The 22816-nt window shown below is 38.7% G+C and overlaps 1 protein-coding gene across 1 annotated transcript in view; it reads right to left on the reverse strand.

Annotated features, from left to right (window-relative positions):
• The window catches only part of Nrk (Nik related kinase), a 98557-nt gene extending 81522 nt beyond the window's left edge, over positions 1 to 17035 (reverse strand). The window contains exons 1-2 of the mRNA XM_005367370.1: positions 16653 to 17035; positions 9939 to 10004 (exon numbers count right to left, since the gene is read on the reverse strand). Of these exons, the coding sequence (XP_005367427.1) occupies positions 9939 to 10004; positions 16653 to 16709 (123 nt within the window). The 5' untranslated portion in view covers positions 16710 to 17035. The remainder of the gene's footprint in view (positions 1 to 9938; positions 10005 to 16652) is intronic.
• Positions 17036 to 22816: the final 5781 nt, after the last annotated feature.

Genomic DNA, 22816 nt, shown 5'->3' on the forward strand with positions numbered 1-22816 from the left:
CACACACACACACAGAGTTTGACTAATAGTAGCATTCTGGGACCTTGCAGCTGGAACAGCATCCAATAAACCCAGACAAGTTTGTTATCAACGAAGAGAGAGGGAGTGGAAAAGAGAATAAAAGAGAGGCAGAAAGGAAAGAGACCAAAACTAAGTGGGAAGGGGGAGGGAATGGAGAGTAGCAAAAAAAAACTACACTACTAAATCTTTTAGAGTTTACTATTTTGGGTCATTTAATTTATTTTAAAGCATAATAAAATTTAGTATAGTTAAGAAGCTGGCGAGTATGGGTAGAAGGTGAAGGGAAGCAAGGACATTTGTATGTTCTTATTTATTTGTGTTTTTCTTCCTAATGGCTGCCAATTTTCCAAGTCAGGAAATATTTGTACATGCTCTAGACATCTTCCTGAAGGTATGAAGCTCTCTTGAAACCATCTTATTTGGCCATGCCAACAACACTACAGCAAACTACAGTACCCTGCAAAAAAATATACTCTTTCAAGCTTTCTAAATGACTCATTCAGAAGAGAGTAATAAAAAGTAGAGCTAATATTTCCATCCTTTGGAAAGATTTATCTCTACACAGTACCACCTTTTTTTCAAAAGTCAGAATAGAAAGTTACTTAGGTGGCATAATTTGAAAGGCTAAGCAGGGTGTCATTAGTCCTTCCCATCAAAGTGCATCTGCAGAGAGCTCCTAATAAAGTGCCATTTGTGAGGAAGTCATTTCTGTACATATCCTTTAGTGCCAACAGAAAATGCACTAAGCACTATGGGTATAAGGTACCATGCTTGTTCCAACGAGAATTAAAATGTGGTTAAAAATTATTTCCTGGATGCACCCCTTCTAAATCATAATCTCTTTGTTAAATGATAATTCTTAAGGTAAAATGGAAACATAAATGTGGACAATAGAAAATCGACCAGGAAATTTTCCCTTGTCATTTATTCTTGATGGCCTTCTCTCCTCACATGTGCAATTAACTTCATTATGAAATCCAGGAGTACAGTCAAAATTTTATAAACCGTATAACTGGATCCCTGCTCTCTATAGAATTTCCATAGCAGTTTTAAAGACTAACTAACCTTTCGCCATCCACTCCAAGCCTTCTAGCTGGCTTTATACTGTCATTGCAACACTGTTTTGTGACAAGGTGGGAAGAATTTGGCTGATTACAACTCTTATAGAGGCTAAGCACTAGGGAAATCATGAGCAGTAAGTTCTGTTGAAACCTGCACCCCCATCTGAAGAGACAATATAAGAGACATCTGAAAAGGTACATCTGGTTCTCATCTCCATATCTGCAATGCCAAAGCTTTCCCTCTATGTCCATTTGCTCAACTCTCACCCTCTGCCACTGTCTAACCTTCCAAGCTATGGCCACTTAACCCTTATGTGCAAAATTTTTCATGTCTTTTCTGGGAGAAGTTATGTTCTTAAGCAGAGAAAAGGGTCTCTAAGCTTTCTACAGTCTAATCTTTACACGTTACTAGATGTATATCAACAGATACATTTAGTACATACACTTAAGAGTGTTGGTTTTAATTTTATTTTATTAGGTCTTTAAGAATCCCACTCAATGTATTTTGATCATATCTGATCCCTACCCCAACTCCTTCCATATCCATTCCTCCTTGTCCTACTTACCATCATGCCCATCTTTTAACAAAGCCATCAAGTCATGCTAATCTATTATGTGTGTATACAATATTATATATATTATATAACATATAGAAATTGCAAAGTAAACCCAAATTTCCTCAATCCTGGGGTTTGAGGAAATTTTAGCTATACTATATTATATATTTTTGTCAGTTTGTTCATTATCTCTTCCATCTTCTGTGTCCTAATGTGTGAATGAGCAAGACACTCATATCACAGTGCTCTTGTGAGTTAGAAAGGTAATAATTAAAAGTAAGAGCTAGGAACAGTGCAATGTGCTGTTTAGACCTTGAGGTCACACTCGCTAAAAGTAGATAATATTTCAATAATATATTGCAGTATTTTTCTCCAAGTCAAGAAAAGTTGTCCTTCTCTAAGGACTCTTAGGCCTGTACTTTTTTTTTTTTTTTTTGGTCATGGTGGCGCTTTTTTGTTTTTTGCTCTTCACAGTTAATGATTTACACAAAATGTCACTGGCATTGCTTAGACTATAATCAATCTTTTCTCCCCTCAGGGAACTCTGAACAATCCAACCTTCTTTTCCTATTCATAGAGGGACTCTCTCTAAAAAGACAAACTTATAGATGCTTTTTTATTTTATAAAACAAATGACACATAAGCCAGCACTATGATGCCATTATTTCCCCAACATCTCATTTTCCTCTTCTTTCTCATGCTTTGGTAGGAGAGCACTTTATTATAACATAGGTGTTGCTCAGCAGGGGAAATAAAACTGTAGCATAAAGACCTGTTTTTATATTTTAGTTGCCCTTTATATTGTCTTTAATTTTGCTAATTAAATGTAAGTTTTTAACCACTGAAATAACTGAGCAAAATCAATTTCTGGGAGCTTCCACTTTTCTTTTTACACTTCTCAGAGAGTCACAATGACATACTAATTTCTAATCACAAATATTGCACCACTCACAACAGTATCTTAGTTAAAGGTACACAAATATGATAGACTGTTGAGAAGCCCGGAAAACAAATAGGGCTCATTCTTATTTTATTACATTATTTCAATAATGCAAGTGTTATTTTACAAAGTGTCTATTTAATAAAATGTGATGGTGACCTAGTGAGAAACTGGTAAAAGCTAAAATAAAGCCAAGGGAACTAAGTTTGCTCTGCTAATATGAAAACGATTTATATGTGTATTTAAAACTTGATCTTCCATATATTATATTGAATACATTAATTATATTTTAGAGGCAGAAATTCATACATGACTTGTTCTTCTCTAACTATAATGTTAATGGCTTCTTTCTTCTTCAAGATTAATTGAGAAACACAAGTTTTGATAATATGGGGGGAAGGCAAGCCTAAAATTCAGAGGCCTATATCCTTTACCACAGTTTGAGAGAGACACTGCCAAGATAGAAACACAACCTTTTCTCCAAGGCATGTAAGACTCAGTACTTTCCATTAATTTGGTCCTGAGTCTCAATTCACTTGGCCCATGCTGGTCCTTTTCACCACCATACTACAAATATTCAACCTGTGTTCTCTTAGTGAAGGTGAAGTTCTTCTAGTAATCTCATTGGTCAGAACCTTCATTATACTTTGTATATTCTCCTCTTTGGCCACTCTAATTTTTCTCCCTTTTCTTCCTCTTATTCCTTTGTCAAACGTGAAGTCTCAAATAAACAAAAGAAAAATTGTCTCCACATAGGTTTCTGATTGTCTTATCACATCATGAACATTTTAGACATTCGAAACAATGCTTTTTGTAATAGATACACTTAACATTTCTTATGCTAGGTCAGTCTGATGGTGCTTGAGAAGGACCAATTCTTACATCTGAGGCATATCATCACAAAGGAGCAAAGTGACAGAAAGGAGGCAGGAGCAAGGCCCTGCTCCAGAACTGGGGTATTGTATGAAGAGGACGCAATAGCCTGGTAGGCCTATTGTTTCAATTAAGCATCAGCTTCAGCTCCTGCTTCAGAGGCTTGCAATAGATGATAAAATAGCTAGCGCTGTGTTCTCTGTGGGCACTCAAGTAATATTTGTTGGCTGACTTAATTGAGCTATATTTGCAAAATGGCAAGGATGTGAGGAAACTTTCCTACCTAAAAAGAAAGCATTCACAGTGCTAGACATTTGGTAGGCAAATAAACAGTAGAATTTCAGCCTAAAAGGAAAAATATTCATTCTCTCATCCAATAGACCTAGTGGCTAGGCAACTCAAATGTCAGCACCATATTTCTGGAAATTAATTTTAAATATCATAAATTGTATGTCATCAACTTTGAAGACTTTTCTTTCCTTCCTTTCTTTTCCCATTCCTTGCTCTAAATTTAAATGCAGAAAATGCAACTAATAAACCTCACTCTCACCTGTATGAGAAGGATTGCAAAAAGAAGCAATGTGTCCAAGAGTGCATATGAACAATTAAATTTAAGAGCCATGCATTGGATGGTGTTTTTAAACAAGATGTGCACATCTTGCACAATAAGTGGTGCATTTCCAGAGCAGAACCAAGTCAGGAATTATTTACTATAATTTACCTGAATTAACCTTCTGACTACCAAGGGGCAGATTTCTATAAGATCTCCCAAGGATCAACATCCAAGGTAAGCTTCAGTTTCATCTACATAAATTTTTACTATATTTCACATGAATTTTTCTTTGCTTGAAACGGTTGCCTTGAGACATTTAGCTCCTTTAATTGTCTTCCACACGTCTAAATGGTAATGTAGGAGTGGGTTTCAGATGTGAGAAGTACAGTTGAGATCTCATGAAGGCCAATGTCATTTAATTCATTTTTTTTTTTTTTTTTTGAGACAGGGTTTCTCTGTAGCTTTGGAGCCTGTCCTGGAACTCCCTTGGTAGACCAGGCTGGCCTCGAACTCACAGAGATCCGCCTGTCTCTGCCTCCCAAGTGCTGGGATTACAGGCGTGTGCCACCACCGTCTGGCTCATTTAATTTATTTTGAAAGTCCTGTTGACTGTTTCACTAATATTACATACCAATGCATATTTGCATTCTTCATATACCTACTGCAATTTTTTTACCTGTACAATGGCTAATAATTACTCGGCTAATAATCAAGCCTATCAGGTGGTGAAACAGAGGAAGAAACAGAAAACCACACTGAAGAATATTTTGTTTGGTGAACTAAAACATAGAACTACTGCAACAAATTGGCACTAGCCAATAATCAACTTGTAGTGTGTAAGAAAGCAGAAAGACTACAGGATTGTTGTCATTATTTTAATGATAGTACAACTTGCCTACATTACATGTGGTGTCAGGCACTATGTGAAGTGCTGTATCTCAAAGCTCAAAGCACAAGAAACCTTGACAATTATCATGTCTGGAACATTTATATTATTGTTGAATAAATATGCTTAGAAAATTAAAGTGACATGCTTAGTGTAAGTTAACATGGTCAAGTTGTCAATTTCCCTCCTTCCTCCCTAAAGGGTCTTGGTCTCTTGCTCAGTATTTCATATAATTACTGAGGCTCGTCTGTGTACATTGCTCCTAGAAAAATTTGAGTTTTATCCTGCATCATTGAAGAATGAATTGCAACATATTTTTACCATCTCTGGAGAGGTGGGGGGTATCACTCATATGCCATAGTGTACATACGGAGACTGGAGAACACCTTTGTAGATTTGATTCTCTCCTACCTTCATAACGACTCTGGGGATTGAACTAAGGTCATCAGGTATACACTGTAGCTTACCCACTAAGCTAGCTTACCCACTAAGCTAGCTTGCCAGCCCATATCCTATTTTCTTTTTGCAGATATACCATCTCATAGCCAAATATTAAATATCCTTCCAATTGAACTTGCTAGTTAGAAGCTATGAGACTAGTAGTTAAAGGTAAAGAGAAAATATCATTTCTAACCCCACTGGGGGAAAGGGGAAGAGCTGTACTTCCCTCTCTCTCCTAAAATGAAGAAGGAAAAGGAAACCCACAATTTCTAGTGAAGTTTGTATTGGCAGGAAGAAGGATAGAGAGGGAAGATAGCTGTCTAATTAGAAGACGGGAAGGAGAAGAGTTACAAGGTAGAACAGAGTGAAACTCAGTCTTCATTTCTATGTGCACAGACCTCAGCAGACAGCTGGAAACCTGTCAAAGAAGGAGGCCTTGGAAACAAGCTGGAAGACATTGGAGAGACTTTTAACCAAAACAAACAACAGCAGGGGATGTGGTTGACAGTACCAAAAAAGCAAAGGACTCTGTGAGTCACTCACACAGTAACTTTGAATAGTATCATATCTCCATTTTGTTGTATAGGTTAGTTGTTTAACAGGTGGTACTATCGAATATAGAATAGATGTATATATGTAAAATTTAGACATGTGTTTTTATGTCAAGCATGTAATATTATAGACAGAAAAAATCTAGGAAAAATATAGACTAGAAAAATTACCCAATATCTTACTAAACTAAGGTTTATTCAGTATTGTTCATCTGCATATTTAGTCATAACCATAATCAAGATGTAAGTGTAATAATGACTATATCATTTTGTTCTGTCATTTTACTAAATACTGCTTTACAATACAGTGAAATACCAAGCATAAGGTTATTCTTTCCATGACTTTTTTTTGTATTATTTACAGTGTTACTGAATTTTTCTTTGTGGAAATAATTGTAGCAATAATGACAGTAATAGCCGTTTTAATAGAAATCTACCATATGTCAAACGTTCTATAAATACTCTTTCTGAGTTGTATTCAAGTCTGCAAGGTAAGGAGAATGAGCTCTGTCTTATAAACAAAAGAAATGTGTAATCGGAGGTTAAGTGACTGATTCACTGTCAGAGCGCTAAGCTCTGAAGTAGATCTGCCTGGTTCAATGGTACCGTGTCCTCACCACAATAAGCCAACTTTCCACTGCAGGGAGTATCTTTATTCTTCTAATTTGGAGTGTTCAATTATACACTTCTAAAAGCAGAATTATTAGTGTAAAGAGGAGAATCACTTTAAAACTGATGAACACTTACTCCATGTTGTTTTCTATGAGGATAATATTACTGTATCTTTCTGCAGAAAGAAATTAATTTGAGATATAATAAAAAGGGGTAAAGTCATGTGTGAGTGACAGAAAGACAACTTTACGTTGTAAATAGAGCTTTAATCATCAATGTCACGAAACTGCGTTCTGTTTAGAAAACCCGAGAATGAGAAATATTTTTTACCTCTGGATCTCAATAGGTTCACATAAAATCTACACAATGAATGACTGCATCCTGAGCTCTCATTAAAAGAAATTCAGGCAGACTGCTTGCTTTGGATTAGGATATGAATTCCAGAAAGAGAATCACTCCTAGCCTAACATCAAGAAAAAAATCAAACAATCTACAAAATCACACTTTTTTATTCTAGAAAGAAGTTTCAAAGCAGTCAACAAACCTTAAGTCTGAAGAAAGGCGTGGACTCACCTATGGCCGCAGGGGGAACAGGCATACATAGAAGCAGACATGAAGAAGTCATGTATTTTTTAAGTGAATTACTAAAGGCCAAGCACGAATCTGCAAAAATCTCAGTAAGTGAGATACAGGATGTAATTGCAGACATAAAGGCATCTCTGTGTGGATTCATGGCACAAACATAATGAAGGAAGGGGCAACCCTACTAGGATGGGGCAAGAACATGAACCACACAGAAACACACACACTCTCTTTCTCTCCCTCCCCCTCATATACACAAGACTTCAGAAACTATGGAAACCAGATGGAAATGGAGTAACGTGTTTATATTGCTGAGAGAAAATGTCAATAGAGCTCCTATGGCTGTAAATATCTTCCAGAAGTAAAGAAGTCATGCATTTCATTAGTAGAAACCTCGAACTATAAGGGACATTAAGGCCTTCAGTCTTAAGCTCTTCATACCAGATACACAATTGAATTTTTATAAAGAAATAAAAATTTTAGAAATGACTAAATTAAATGTTAATATAAAAGGCATTATTTTTATTTTGTCTAAGGAACTTGACCATCCAACCCCCAAAAACAGTAAGCATAGAAACAGTGAATATATAAATAAATTTATAGCACAATAGTAATTATATGTAAAAACAAAATTCATAATAATTATAATCATCGCACATCTGGTATACCACACAGCTGAGTGTAAAAGCATTCCTTGACTTTCATTAACATAAAAACTATATTAAAGTCTTTATTGTGGTGATAGCTATATGACTATAAATATTTGTTTAAATTCATGAGTAAATTTTATTAATTTTATACTAAACCCAGAGTTGTTGTTTTTTTAATAAATTCCCATGCATAACATACCTTTTTTTTTTTTACCTTTTTGACTGTTCTGGTCAAGACATCACAGCTCTGATGTCCTCTGATGGATGTTCAATTCTTACCTTACTTGCATCATTTGGTGATGGAGGAGTTACTATACTTCTTAGTCAGAGGAATTACAAATGCATATATACATATGTCTCAGGAACTAAAATATCTATAGAATATACATATTCTAGATGTATCTACCACAAAAAGGTATTTTGCTGCCCATGTCTATGGTATTTTATCAGTGTATCAGGAGGCAAGTGAGAATATTAGCAAGTATGAAATAAAAATTAGCATAAGCAATATACTTGGCTCTGTGCCATTATTACTGTCTGTAGCTAATCGATTCTGTTTATTTGAAGAAAAGGAAACTTTTGTCCTTTTGATTATCACTCTCTCTGTTTTTCGTACTTGCTAAGCTTCTCTCTATATGTAGGGCTTGCCAACATTGCTCTTGCTACTCCGTGGAATGTACTTTGGTGAAAAAATTTAATAAGCATCTCTCACTCCAATGTTGGTAGATAAATTAGAGAAGACGCCTCATGCCCTTCTAGAGGGCACCCTTGTGTCAATGGGAAAGATGTTTCCTTTAGGTCTCTATTAGGACACTGCTACACAATGCATATAACTATGACCTGCGATCAGTAGGCAGTAAGGTTAGCTAGCAGAGACACTGCTATTGGTTTCAAGGGAAAGGCTTTAGAAAAAGAAGTGCTTCCTTGTGCACAACCTTATATTTTATAACATATGATAGAGAACTAGAAATTTACCGTATTTTTGAGTACAAGAAGCAGGCTGGACTAAGGTGACAAGGCTATTTGCAAGTCTTTATTACTGTCCTTCCCTGCTGGAATGTCTTAATATCCACCATGACAGCACTTCATTCTTTATCCTCCTGATATCAGTTTTTAACTCTTTAGGAGGTAGGTTAGCATTGATCCTTTAATCTAAATGAATTTTCATGTTTTATCTATCTATATTGCTAGGAATTTTCTTTTTTTTTTTTTTTTTTTTTTTTTTTTCGAGACAGGGTTTCTCTGTGGCTTTGGAGCCTGTCCTGGAACTAGCTCTGTAGACCAGGCTGGTCTCGAACTCACAGAGATCCGCCTGCCTCTGCCTCCTCCCGAGTGTTGGGATTAAAGGCGTGGGCCACCACCGCCCGGCTGCTAGGAATTTTCTAACAGTTAATGCATGACAATTAAAATTATAAAGCTGTCTGTTTACTTATATACTATATGTGGGTGTTTTAAAAAAGCCTCTCTACATATGCATACTTGACATGTTTCAGTATTGTAAGCCTCAAAAAAGCAGGACATACACTTGTTTCATTCATTAGTTCATCCCGAGAGATTATCTTAATTCCTGTGACATACTTAAGTGTTTAATATATAATTATTAAGTAAGTGTAGCACTTACAAACCCTCACTGAGATGATTTTCTTTGTGTAATAGGCCTGGCTGTCCCAGAACTCACTCTATAGACCAGGCTGGGTTTGAACTCACAGAGATCCACCTGCCTCTGCTTCCAAAGTACTGGAATTAAAGATGTGTACCATGGAAAGTGTAGCATTTCTTGAAAAATTAGCAAATTTTACACATTTGCAGACTCGTGTGCATTAATATAGAAAATTAATAAACTTTGCCTATCCATAATAAAACATTCAATTTAAAGTTGAATATAAATAACTAAAAGTCATTAATACATATTATAAAACAAATGATATTATTATTTTGGCAAATTCTACTTGGTTTTTTCCCCTTTCAGTCGAAGAGTTTTATTTTTGCTTTTAATTTTGCATCTTATGTTCATTGCTTCAATATAGATTTTTCAATCCATTTTTGCATCAATAAACAGTAAATTTTTAAACCTCATATTTTAAGTTGATTCGCTTATCAGATTTATGCATTGTACTTTATACGCTGTATTTTATTTGCATTGTTAGGGTTTAACTCACAATTGCTGTTATTAGAAAATTAAGCATGAATAAATAACCTAGTTCCACTTACCAAATAGATTCTTCCATAAGTACCAAGACCAATGGTTTTATCTAGTGAGAATATTCCAGTTGGATCCTACAAAATGTAGAACAAAAATTATCAGTTTTCTTGAAAAAAATCTGCATTGTTCCTTTAGAATTTATAAAACAAAAGGCACTCCCTAGAACATGTTCTTTGATGAACCCACATCCCAAAAGAAATAGGTAAAAATGTCCTTAGACTGAGTCACTTTTACATGCATCCTCATGGATTATCTTCCTATTTACCAAAAACATGGTTAAATAAATTTAATTTTCTTAATCAATAGCAGAGATTTTAGAAAATTTTGTATGAATCATGAGTAGATATCAAGTCATACACAGAATGGTAGAGACATTGGCAAATACTTGCAAATCCAGAAAGTATATAGAACACAAATATTTAATGATGTTATAAAATAATTTTATCACTATAAAAATGCAAGATAAAAAAATAATAAATAGAAAGCTACTTAGTGTAAGGAGCATCCACGAAGAAAGTCATAGATTTCTTAAGATTAGTATGATATTTACCTGGTCTAAAAAAACTGTCAGGCAAATGACAACTCTGGCTCAGCCTTAGTCAACATGTACACAGAAAGCAGTCAGAACAACGGAGTTTTAGCTCCAGAGCCGCTATTTACTAACTATACAACTCTGGGTAGTTTATTTATTCTCCTGGGTTCCTTTAGCCCATGTGAAAATAAAGGCATTATGTCCAGTGATTTCTGAGTTCTAATATTTTATAAGAAAAAAACCAGGTTCTTTGATCCTAAAATCGAGACGTTTCCCCAGTATTGACAAAAACATTGTTAACGCAGCAACCCAGAATCCTATTTCCTTAAAACACTCATTGAATTTGATATCACAATAAAGTCATGATTATAAGCAAGTAAATCATGGTACATCTTCCTATTGAAAGTTTAAAAAATGTTTAAAGGACAGCTTTTAGTATTTGAGAAGTAAAGTCTATCTCTTATCTAGTATGACTCTCAGCTTTTTCTATGACTCGGCAAGGTTTATGGGGAAGAGGTAAATGACACAGGGGTTAGTAAGAACCACCTTTTAGGGACTATCACTTTAGCATATTTCATTCAAAGAGATCATTGAGAAGCTTTTTTTTACACCATTAGCAATTCAAGAGAAACAACAACTGTTCACTTTTTTAAAGATCCATTGATTTATTTATTCATTTCCTCTCTGCCATGACACATAGATGGAGGTCAGAGGACAACTCCTGAGGAGTCTGTGTTTTGACCTAGTAAGTTCCGGGGACTGAAGTCCAGTCTTCAGACTTGGGGGCAAGCATGATTACCTCCTGAGTCATCTCGCAGGACCAGGTTCCTTCTTAAAACAATCAAGTTAGCTAACTCCTATTGGGTAAGCTATTGTTTTTAGAAGTGCATTTGTGTTTAACGTGATAAAGACGCCATCTTAGGCAACTCTCATATTGTCTGTCAATATAGCTGGTATCTCTGAATTTTCAGAAAAAGTCAGACATTTATCTTATCCTATTTCTGCCTACAACAATAAGCATGTCTTATAGTGAGATTTTGTCAGATGTCTACTCAAAAAAAGAAAGTGAGGAGCTGTAAAGTGCAAACCCCAGAACCCTCATTTTAGCTTCCTTAACATTGCCAGAAATCTGTTTTCTAGTCTTGACAATGACACCATCTAATTACCCTAACTTTAAATAAAATAATACATTCTTAAACTTCAAGTTTTAAAAGCATATCAAACTTAGTCTTCCTATGTTTTAAGGCTAATATTTTCACTCAGTTTGTGTAATGTTGTTAATCCATGTCTCATCTGCTTTACAACTAAATGCTAACTAAATTCAGGTAAAAAGAGGAAAAACTGATTTGTAAATTAATACTTCAGTCATTCCACTTTTATTTTGGATTATAAAAAAAAAGAAACCCAGATTCCTAGATCTTCTCTCAAAAAGTGAAATTTTAAAAAGGGGGAGGGGTCAACTTATTTCTGAGCCAGAAACCATTAGGCAATTTTAAAAAACTATTTTTCACATATTTCGACATATTCAAGTTAAAATCCCTAATTAAGTTGCCCTTGGAAGCTGGAATTTCAGAGTTGTTTCTTCTGAAGGCAGGAGGAGCTGGAAAGACTGAGCACCACAGGGGCTCACTTTCTTTTTTTTTTTATACAGGTTAAAGAAAGAATATTAAGGGGCTCACTTTCTTAAGGGTGTGTGGTGGAAGGATGCAGAAGAACCACTAGAAGGCAGTGTTTCCTGGTCAAGGAAGACAGTCCTAGCTTGATCAATAAAACTAAATGCGCCTATACAAAGAGGGAAAGAAAAGCGATCCACGGTCAACACAGGTAGCAGAGTTTCCAATGTACTTACATTCACTTAAAGGTTAGGAAACATGTTCCACGGCTTACACAGCAAAGAGTGGGAATAAACACTGGGAGTATAGAGAGATGGCAGAGGATTTCTTCCACGTGTTTTAATGTTACAAAAAGTGCTTTTAAGAAAAGAACTTGTGGGTAGAGTTCCTAAAAGGTTGGTTCGAATGAGCTAAATACTAGAGCAAAACTCAGAGACAATGGCTAGGATGAGCTTCACAATCAAATCAGCTTAGAGAAGAAAACCTTTATAGATGACTCCTTGGTAATCCATGGCTTGGCTATCTATTCCCTCCACAAAACTCATTTAGAAATCTTGTTTAAAAATAAATAATCCTTAGGCTCGGAGGAAGATTATGAAATCAAGAGTTCCCTTGGACAGACAGTTCTTTTAAGATACCCAGCTGATTCTCAATTCATGTACTCTGTGTGTGCACTAACCTGAGGAACAAAACCTGTGCTAGGGACACGGAATGTGGCTCAGAAAATAGATTGAACTGCAAGGTCAAGCCGAAGCAGTATTCTCCGTGTAATGGATGTTATGCTGGCTGTTTCAAACCTGGTGCCCTCGAAGGCAAGAATTGGTTTCCACACAGTAGCTGAGGAACTTGGTCAAGTGGGAAGCATCTCAGGACTGAATGCGGAACTCAGGTTTTGCCTTCTTAGTGAAGAGTGGGGAAACTGGATGTTATAATTAAATATAAGCCTAATGTATTTCAAATATAGCATTTGGATCATGTACTATTTCGGATCACTTCTGCCACTACTGCCCTCAAAGCCTGTCTAATCCTGACCCCAATATAGATTAGGAGTACATATGTCAGTGTGAAATACCAAGGGCAAAGCCACTAGGAATGTCATTACCATACTGGGTAGGAAATGCTTGGGGACAATCGTCGTGAGAGACCAGCTAGATATGTCGAAGAGGAAGATTGAGTTATGCAGGCTTACTTGTCATACATACATGTATAATAAATTATAAATTAATGAAAATGTAATATACAATTCAGTTATAAACACATACAACATTGCAATTGTTTCTGCAAAGAAAACATAAAATCACAAATCTCTGTACTTTTCTTCTCCTATAGGAAGTATACATTCAGTTAAAAATTGGGAAAAGTTAGAGCAGGTCATTAAAAAGTGTGATTATGTGGTGACCCATATTTACTACCAGTACACAGAAAATAAAGGCAAAAGAACTTGGAGCTCAAGAGCAGTGTTAGCTATAGAAACAGTTGGAAACCGGCCACGGCTACACGAAACCCTGTCTTAAAAACCAAGAGCAAATATGATTGAATTGATAATTGCAATGGCTTTCATATTTTATGTCTCTAAGGCCCTATGCAAAGGTTTGATAAGTACATCAAAACAACATTTATGATTGTGAAACTTATATAATTTTTCTCTTCTACTTTCACTACTGATTAATGTTTCAGTATAAAACATTATCTAACTAAAAATACCACATAAATTTATATCACTTTTTGTTGTTTTGTGTCACAAAGAGAGTCTTTTTGGAAGCTCAGGCTATTCTAGAATACTATGTAGCCCACACGAGCCTCCAAGTCATGGTCCTTCTACTTCCATGGCTCAAATTTCCATCTGTTTCTTAGATTCTGAATTGTACTCCTGTACACGCTTATACTCTCTAGGGGTTCTGGTTTATGTTCATTTACTTGAACAATCAAAGAGTATGTAATGTATAAATACCAAACCTATATTTACTTGTACTTCTACACTCTTAAAGATTTACATATACGTTTATGTGTGCCTGTGTGATATGGGAATGGGACCCAGGGCCTGTGCGAGCCAGGCATGCACTCTACAGCTCAGCCAGGCCACACCCTGGCCTCCAAGATTCTTTGTGATCACTCTGGCCTTTCAAGGTTTGAATCTCTCATCATTATCTAGCTGTTTGCAAACTGTTTCACTTAGCAGAACATATGCCAATATTCTTCTGTCCTTCACATGTGTCCTATTGAAGATAACTATTGTAAGGGACATTCACTGCTCTGTGCCCTTTTCTTTGCTTGGTCAGGTCTCTTTGCGTCAAATTGCAAATGTCTATCTAACTTATCAATTCATCTATTCATTTGCTTACAAAGTCTTCACAAAATAAGTTAAATGTGAAATAAACATTAAGTGTAAAAAAAAACAACTACACCTCGGTGACTGAAGAAACTGCAACTTTACATCTCTAAACATCTGATATAAAGAAAAATACTGAAGAGCATGCCACTACTCCTCAGCTGTATTTCTCTTCTTGGAATTTAGATCTAGGGAGAGGGGAGAATTACCCATGATTTGCTCAGATAGTACAGAAAATTACTCTAAAATAAAATTGTGAAATATAAGAATTTTCCTAAATTGAACCTTCCATGATGATTTAAAATGAGGGAAAATATCATTTTTACCCTATTTTTTGTGTCTTTTCCATATTCCCCAACATTACAAATCAATTTTTTTCTTTTTCTCCTGTACCCATTACCACCCTCACCCAATCTTGAGAATACTAATCGTCTAGTGAACTATAAAATCAAGATTTAAGCTTTTTTACTTATCTCATGGACTCCCATCAGATCTTTATGTTCCAAAGCCATAACCAGGTGAGTGAATCCAGGAAATTTATCCCCATTGTTTGTGGGAATAGCACCTTTACGTTTTCTGCTATTGTTGTTCTTTGAGTTTGGAATTCCCTGTGCTATCATTTCTATCCTCAATTTGATCCTTTTCAGAAACCAATTTATTTCAGCTTGTCCATGTGTGCTTTCACACCTCGTGGACGCGCGCGTGTGCGCATGCACACGTGCACTCTCTCTCTCTCTCTCTCTCTCTCTCTCTCTCTCTCTCTCTCTCTCTCTCACACACACACACACACACACACACGCGCGCGCGCACACACATGGAGCTAAGGAGGCAAGGAGGTCACTCACGGGCTTAGAATTAAATCAATCTTAGACTGCATTGAAAAATTCTGCTCAGAAGGCAATTCACCAACGGAAGCCTCCATAATCTAGACATCTCATGTGTCCATCCTGGAAAAGAAGTGATTTTAAGTGTATGTGGGATGAAAAATGGTTTAAGTTTTTTAAATTCTTTGATCTTATTTTATGAAGTTGCAACAATAACAGCAATTCTAACAATTGACATGTGACGGTTTTGTATTGAAGCATGTTCTTTTACTGACTGATAACAGTTTGCTAAAATATTAGCCATGTAGATCACCTCCCCTCACCACAGACCACACTACATACTGTGAAATTATTAAAGGAGGCCTTGGGAGTGGCCCATTTTTAGGGAGTCAGGTATCTGCCATCATTAACAACACGTATCTTTAAATGCCAAACATTCACAAAATTAATTAAGTCACGATGACTTTGAATAGTCCTATAACCTCGCGGTTAATATTTAGCTTTTCTCAAGGCAAGGAGGCCAATGCCCCGAACTCCACATGCTTGGCGATCATTCCAACACAGTGCCTGGTTAGTTCCCCTTTGGAGAGTCTAGCAGACGTTTGCATTCAAGATTGGGTGCAAGTGAAATGCCAATCTAAAAAGGGAACTTGAAAAATGGATTTGGGTGGGATCCAGTATCAGCCAGAAACCAGATGCCAATGAAATAAACGGTGTTGTTACAGTAGTAAGCCTGTTGTTTGCGATGGCTTTAATGGCTCACCAAGCAGTTTCAACGGGACACGGAGCAAAAGGAGACCCTGTGCATGATAACCACAAACAAAGAATTACATTTCAATATCTAGCGGTCATAATACACTGTTTTAAAAATTAAAAGGCCATGTTCAGAATTCAGTTTTTATCCAGGCGGCGTCGAGTTCTTTTCGCTCCAGCAACAATAAGTCGAGAACATTCTCCTGGTAAGAGTAAAGTTTTAGAAACTGCTACTATAGTGTGACTATGATGCTTCATTTTTTCTAGTGCTCATTACTTTTTTTAAGGGCGTCACCCATAGGTACAGAGATCTCTTCGGTGCGGCGGGGGGCAAAGGAGGTCATCAGCCACTTGTCCGTTCTAGGAACCCTCCTATTACAGGTACCCGGGCGCTGCTAGACAATGCTGGCTCTAGTTAAGAAAGGTCCCACCCTTTAGCACCCACTTCTTTCTCCCCAACCTCACCCTGTCCCTTTGATTTTTGTGGCCCTCACCTCGGCTAGGAGCCCAGGGGCGCTGATTCCGCACAGGAGCTTCTCTGGCCCATCCTGAGCCACGGCCCGTCGAAGTACTGGCCTAGGCACTGGAGGGTGTGGGCTTTCTTCCCCGGGCTTTGCAAGCCTGGGAAAGAAGCGCACAAGAAGGGCAATGGCCTGGTGTCCTTTACTTACCAGTAAATGGCCCAGATCTGTCACCTCCTTGTCCCTCCAACCCCCTGGTCCTGCCATGACTTCGAGAAGAACCGGAGCAGGAGACCTAGAGGGAGCAGGAGCGCTGGGACCGAGTCTCTGAGTTGAAGGAGGAAGAAGAGTTTAAGGGGGTCCCGGGAAGGGAGGAGGGGATGGGCGAAAGGAAAGGGGAGGTGGGTTTGTGGCTTGGGAGAGGAGGGGGAAAATGGAGTGGCAAAGAACAAGCTTAAGGGAGGAGGAAGAGGGAAGCTCGGAGTTTTCGAGAGGCGGGAAAGAAAGTTGGGCTAAGGGCAAGAGAAGAGAGCTCCAGCGTCTGTCTGTCCGAGAGACGAAGAAGCCAGAAGGGTGCTCCGCGGCGAGAGCGCAGGGCGGTCCCGGCAGGGTGCGCCTTTCAGGGTGAGGAGGGGGGCGGTGCAAGGCCAAGGGGCCCGGAGGAGCTCGAAGGGGATTGGTGGAGCGTCACGTCGCCAGGTGGGCAGCCGCGCAGCGGGGAGGCGAGCCAGGGGGGCCCGGGGGCAGAGGGAGCCTCTAACGGTCTTCGGGCCGGCCCCTAGCCGCCCGCACCCCGCCCCCGGGTCCTGGGCTGCGCCTGCCGCCCCCGCCCCCGCCGGCCACTGTTCCACAGGAAACTTTTGCTAGGCAGCTGCCAGCCCCGGAAAACCGGTCCCGCTCAGCGCCGCTCCCAGTCTGGGCCCCACAGCCTTGCCACAGTCCAAACAACCCGCACCGTCATCTCCCCCGAAGAAACATTGTAACTTTCCTAGTGGTCTGAGTTCTCTAGCTTGCCCCCTCTCCTTTAATCGCTCCATCGATTAAAGAAGCAGCAGCAGAAGAAAAAAAGAATCAGGAAAGAGTGGGAAAGGATTCGCTCATCCGTTTAGGGAGCAGACTTGGGTACACACTAGTGCGAATGGAGAAACTGAGTCCCCAGGGCTGCTACAGCTTGATCTTCAAAGCCTTTGGCACAGAACAGGACAGAAAGGGACAAAGTTCCTTAGGTCCCCCTGGAGGCATCTGTGGCTCCAGCTCCTCTAGCCCGGGGGCTAATTGGCGTCTGGCGGAGGCTGCTCAGGCAAAACCACACCTGTGAACAGGTGTTTGGGCAAAGAGACACAGACTCACTGTCAGCAGTCCTGGCTGTCCTGTGGCTCCAAAGTTTGCAGGCTTGGAGCTTATGTGAGCCCAGAAAGTTTCTGCTTGCTTTCCAGCCTCCACTTTCCGGCCCGGTTTCATTCATTCACTCATTCATTGCAAAACTTTTAAGGGCTCCGGAGCTGTGCGCCCCTGTTTCTCCACAAAGCGCAAGGAGGTTGACACTTGGTTCCTGCATGGCAAACTTTAATAAGTTGCCTCTTCAAGCATTTACAGAAAAGGGAGCCAATGCGTGGAACTAACCGCATTCTAAAGCACTTGCGCACTACAAAGAACACTTCAGAAAATGCCCTGAAGCTGCTTACATTCCCCGGAGCGAGCTTACTGTGCTTAGAGCACCAGAACTCCAAGTCTTGATGCTTTTAGGACCTTGTTTCCTGTTTCTTTCTTTCTTTTTCTTTCTTTTTTTAAAAAAAACGAACAAATTTTGTTACCTATCCTAGAAAGATTTATACAAATAATTCCCCCCCCACACACACACACACTGTCCTCGAATCTGTCATTTCTGACCCAGCTTCTGAACTTTTGTAATTGTTGTTATTATATGTTAGTGAATTTTGTTTATTTTCTGACTGTTCCAACGCTAGAGTTTGACTTCTTTACGATCCTTTATCTCAGAGTCTCCGTGAGCTCTGTAATGGCTACAGTTTATCCAAGGAACCCAGTCTAGCTACTTAAAGATTCTCGGTTAAAGGCTACAGAAGCAATCAACCACCTCCTCCCTCCTTCAGAATAACAAGCCTGGGTGTTCTGAATCAAATCTTCTAAAACCAAATATATATAAATATATACATATATAAATATATATGTAATTACAGAAACTACACTATCAAAGAACTCAAATCTTGACAACCCTGCCACACAAAACCCTATTCCTTTAAAACAATTTAAGATTTCCTGAGTGACCAGCAAAATGCTTCTGGGTTTTCCTAAGTGGAAGTAGGAAAAATAAAATTTCAGAACTTTAAAATGGAAGATTTGCAGCTGATCGAAAATTACAACGTTATATGTTTTAAGAAACCAAGCCAGGAAAATCAAGGAATACAATTAAAGGAACTATGAAGATTATCCTAGGAGAGTCTTTCTTTGTTAAAGGGAAGACATGTTCACAAGTTAACATTTTTACCTCTGCTGTTGTTTGTTGACTGTGGGGGGTGGGGTTGGGGAAATGTTCCTGTGACCAACTGTTTCAGCCTAAGAAAGCCATACCGGACCAAGCAAGAGAATGCAGGCTAGATCTTTGAGTTTTCTAGCCACGTGTTGGAAAGCTTCAGGAGCTGGTCTAGTTAAAGTGTCCGGATGAACTCCTGTGGGTGGGGTGACCAGAATCTAGATGTTTCACCAGAACTCCACAGAAAAAAAAACCTGGATTTTTTTTTTTTTTTTTTTTTTTTTTTTTTTTTTTTTCACAGCTCTTCTGACACTTTTTTCTCACTATGTAGTACTAATTTTCATTCTATGCCATTGCCCTTTCTGAGGAATTTTTTTTTTTTTTTGGTTATAGCTTTCAGGGAAAAGAAGGCAAGGATGAATGTGGGCACTGCCTTTAAGATGGCATTTCTGGGATTGTTGAGGCTCACTTGGAGGAAGGTGACCTGACTACTGCACTAGCAGATACAAGCAGCACCCACCCTGGAGGCTCAGCTTGGAGGGATGTTGAAACAGGGCACCTGTTTCCCGACCTCAGCACTTTTCCCTCACCCCACAGTCCACAGGTCCCTAGCCCCTTCCCACATGGCCTCCACCCTTCCTCTCCTTCCGTCCCTCCCTCCTGACCTCAAGTGCCATAAAAGTAATCCTACTTTGTCCAAGGTCCAGGAATTTGTCAGGTTGCGTTTTAGCCAGAAATGAACTCTCTGCCCCCATTTTAGATCCCAAAGTTTTCCACACTGCCTTTGTCCAACACATTATGTTTTCTTAAGACCCTGGGCCCTTTTCAACTTTTGGTCGCTGATATATTTTATCACTAAAGTTTACTGAAAAGTTTTACCCTATGTGCCACACTAACAGCTTTACAAGTAGTATTTCCTTAATTTTGTCAACACTTTTTGTTTTCTAATTTGTTCACTACAGTCTCCATTGTTAAGTTAGGGAAATTGAGGCAGGGAGTAAAGAACTGACTTGCCGAAAGCCTCACAGGTAGTAATTAGATGATCCTGGCTTCCAGCTCAGGCACTCTGGCTCCAGAGACCACTTGTCAATGGCTGTGGAAGGGCTGGCGCATATTTCAAGACTGTGTGAAGAGGAGCCAGATTCAAAAACGCCCAAGGGTAAGTGAGATCAGATGACAGTAGCTGGGCCCCTGAGCTATCCAGTTCCCTCTTCCCCCTTCCAGTCCTCAAGCCCTCCTACCAGAAATATCATGAGCTCTGTAACCTAGTTGCCTAAGGCAGCTATGACTGTCAGGGCAAAGAGCACCAGGTGGAGGAGTACCTAATAGGGACATTTCACAGACCTGAAGCTGAAGATGGGTCCAGAAAGTTCCCCAACCCCCTTCAGTGCCCTAAAAATCTCCCCTCAGAAGACCTTCAGTGGCTCCTTAGTAGAGATTCCACCATGGATGGGGTGGGGGCTCATGAATCCCTGCCTCTAGGAGAGAAGCTTTTAGCAGTTGTTGGCTGCTGGGGAAGGAGGGGCCAGTTTTCTTCCTGCTATTGCCCCTGGTAAGTTGTCCTTTCTCTAGTGGAGGTCCACAACTCATACTCACAGGGGCAGCCAGAACTGGACTCAGACGGTGCTGTTGAGCCTGAGACACGGTGGGAGGGGTCTTGGAGGAGTTGAAGAAGAGAGGCCACATGACAAAAGTACATTGTGTACATGAATGAGATTCTCAAAGAATAAATAAAAATAGTTTTTGAAATCCATGAATGTTTCTCCCAGAGAGAAGTTTGGCTGGGCATAACCAGTACTTGCTGAGGATCTAAAAGGGGGCTGTGTTTGAGGAATCTTCCTTAGCAGATGTGCCGCACTAAATGTAGAGGAACAGCTAAGTAGTTAGTCACTTGAAAAGAGCTCTGGAAAATGAGGGAAAGAGTGGTTTTACTCCCCCAAGGGCCCACTGTACATCTCTATCTTCTTTGGTCTTGAGTACATCTCCTCTCTTGCCATTCTGTGTGCCTTTTAACAGAAAATCAAATTCCAAGTCAATAATTTCATCTTCGTCAAAAGAACTACATATTCTTTTTTTTCATAGACTTGGCTAATGACAATAGTCTTGAAAGATTAGTACTACAAAACCCAGGTATATTTCATAAACAGTAAGGGTTTCAAAGATTCCAGATGTCTCTAGAAGCAGAAGCAAGATGCTCTAAAAACAATAAAAAGATTTTCAATTGTTGTTCCTCTTTTTCACAAATGCATTTACTCTCCTGAATATATGTCAATCGATATATAATGAAGCTTTACATTTTTAATGTTATAAAATATTTTATTAAAAATTTAAAGTAAATGTTTCCTCATTTATCTTCGGAGAATACGTTCCAAGACCCACAGTATGTATCAGAATTCACAGCAATTACTGAACTCCGTACACACCTATCACTTTTTTTTTCCTATACTTGATACCTATTATAAGGTTGAATTGAGAAAAGTAACAATAACTAATGATAGAACCAAGCTATTATAATAGTATACTTTAATGAAAATAATAAATGGAAAGTTATAAAATAGTCATTTCTGGAATTTTCCAGTCAATACTTTAGAACCATAGCTTATTGTAGTTAAGTGAAGCCATGGAAAGCTACTGAGGATTAAGAATGACTGCTGTGTCGGACCTTGATGGCGCACACCTTTAATCCCAGCGCTCAGGAGACAGAGGCTAAAGGATCTCTGTGAGTTCGAGATCAGCCTGGTCTATAAAGTGAGTTCTAGGACAGTCAGGACTGTTAGGCAGAGAAACCCTGTTTCAAAATAAGAAAAAAAAATGGCTGCTGTAAACAAAAGGTCTGTTGTTTTCTCTAAGACGTCATCTCTAAAAATGAATTAATAATTTAAAAACCTCTATTAGCATAAGATTATTGTGTGCAGCACAGGGTCCTGTGAAGGAATAGTGAAGCAAGGATGTACAACGTAATTCAAAAGGCTACCAATTATAATCAGCATGGGCAGCATGTCTATGTTGTCTCAAGCAGTCCATGTAAGGGGAGGAAAACTTTGGGCACTGCTATGCTGAAGACTTGATGAGATTTTGCTGGTGGAGACGTCTTTGCAACACAGTTTCTGCAACAGTTCGCAACAATTTACCATGGCTTTTTTTTTTTTTCTATTTCTGATGAGCTCCTCCTTGGGAGATAAAGCAACAATCCACACGCTATTTGTCAGGCTAAAGGTCATGAAATGTGCCTTCTAACCATAGTTTGCAAAGCTTCTGCTGCTCGTCATGGAATGCTCTTAGGCTCAGCCTGGTTTGAGCTATGCTTGTTACTAAAATGGGGCCCTGGAAACCTGATCCTGGTTGAACATGGTTTCATTGCTCTTGAAAACTGGAATGCTACTCCTAAAAGTAAAGTCAATTGTTTTATGAGAGAATTAAACTAGGGACACTAGAACCAAGAGCCAGATTTCTGAAACTGATGGCCAAGCTTCCCCTTCTTCTTAGCCTGTTCTTTGTTTTAGAAGATAGACCATTCTTATCCTCAAATGTATAACTTCAGGTTACACATTGCTGCTGCCTAATACAGATACACACAGACACATGTTAACTGGAAACACTAATGCAATGAATCATGAGCTTTAGTGACTGCTGCTCAAGGTCTTAGGATAATCCAGTAATACTGCATTGATATTGCTGTATTCCTGCTCTAAGTGAGTTCCCTCTATTCTGAAGGTTTCGCACCGAATAACTTGGCTTTGGCTGGGCCAGTACTACATAGTGACAACATAGGAAATTTGAAATGTGTGAGTATCTAAAAATCTCCAATTATAGCAGTCAGGGTTTAAAAATGAATTTAAGTTAATAGTGCAAAGCTAGAAAATACATATTTTCAAAAAAGCAA

This window comes from Microtus ochrogaster, unplaced genomic scaffold, assembly GCF_000317375.1.
Source record: "Microtus ochrogaster isolate Prairie Vole_2 unplaced genomic scaffold, MicOch1.0 UNK17, whole genome shotgun sequence".
In the NCBI taxonomy this organism is placed as follows: Eukaryota; Metazoa; Chordata; class Mammalia; order Rodentia; family Cricetidae; genus Microtus; species Microtus ochrogaster.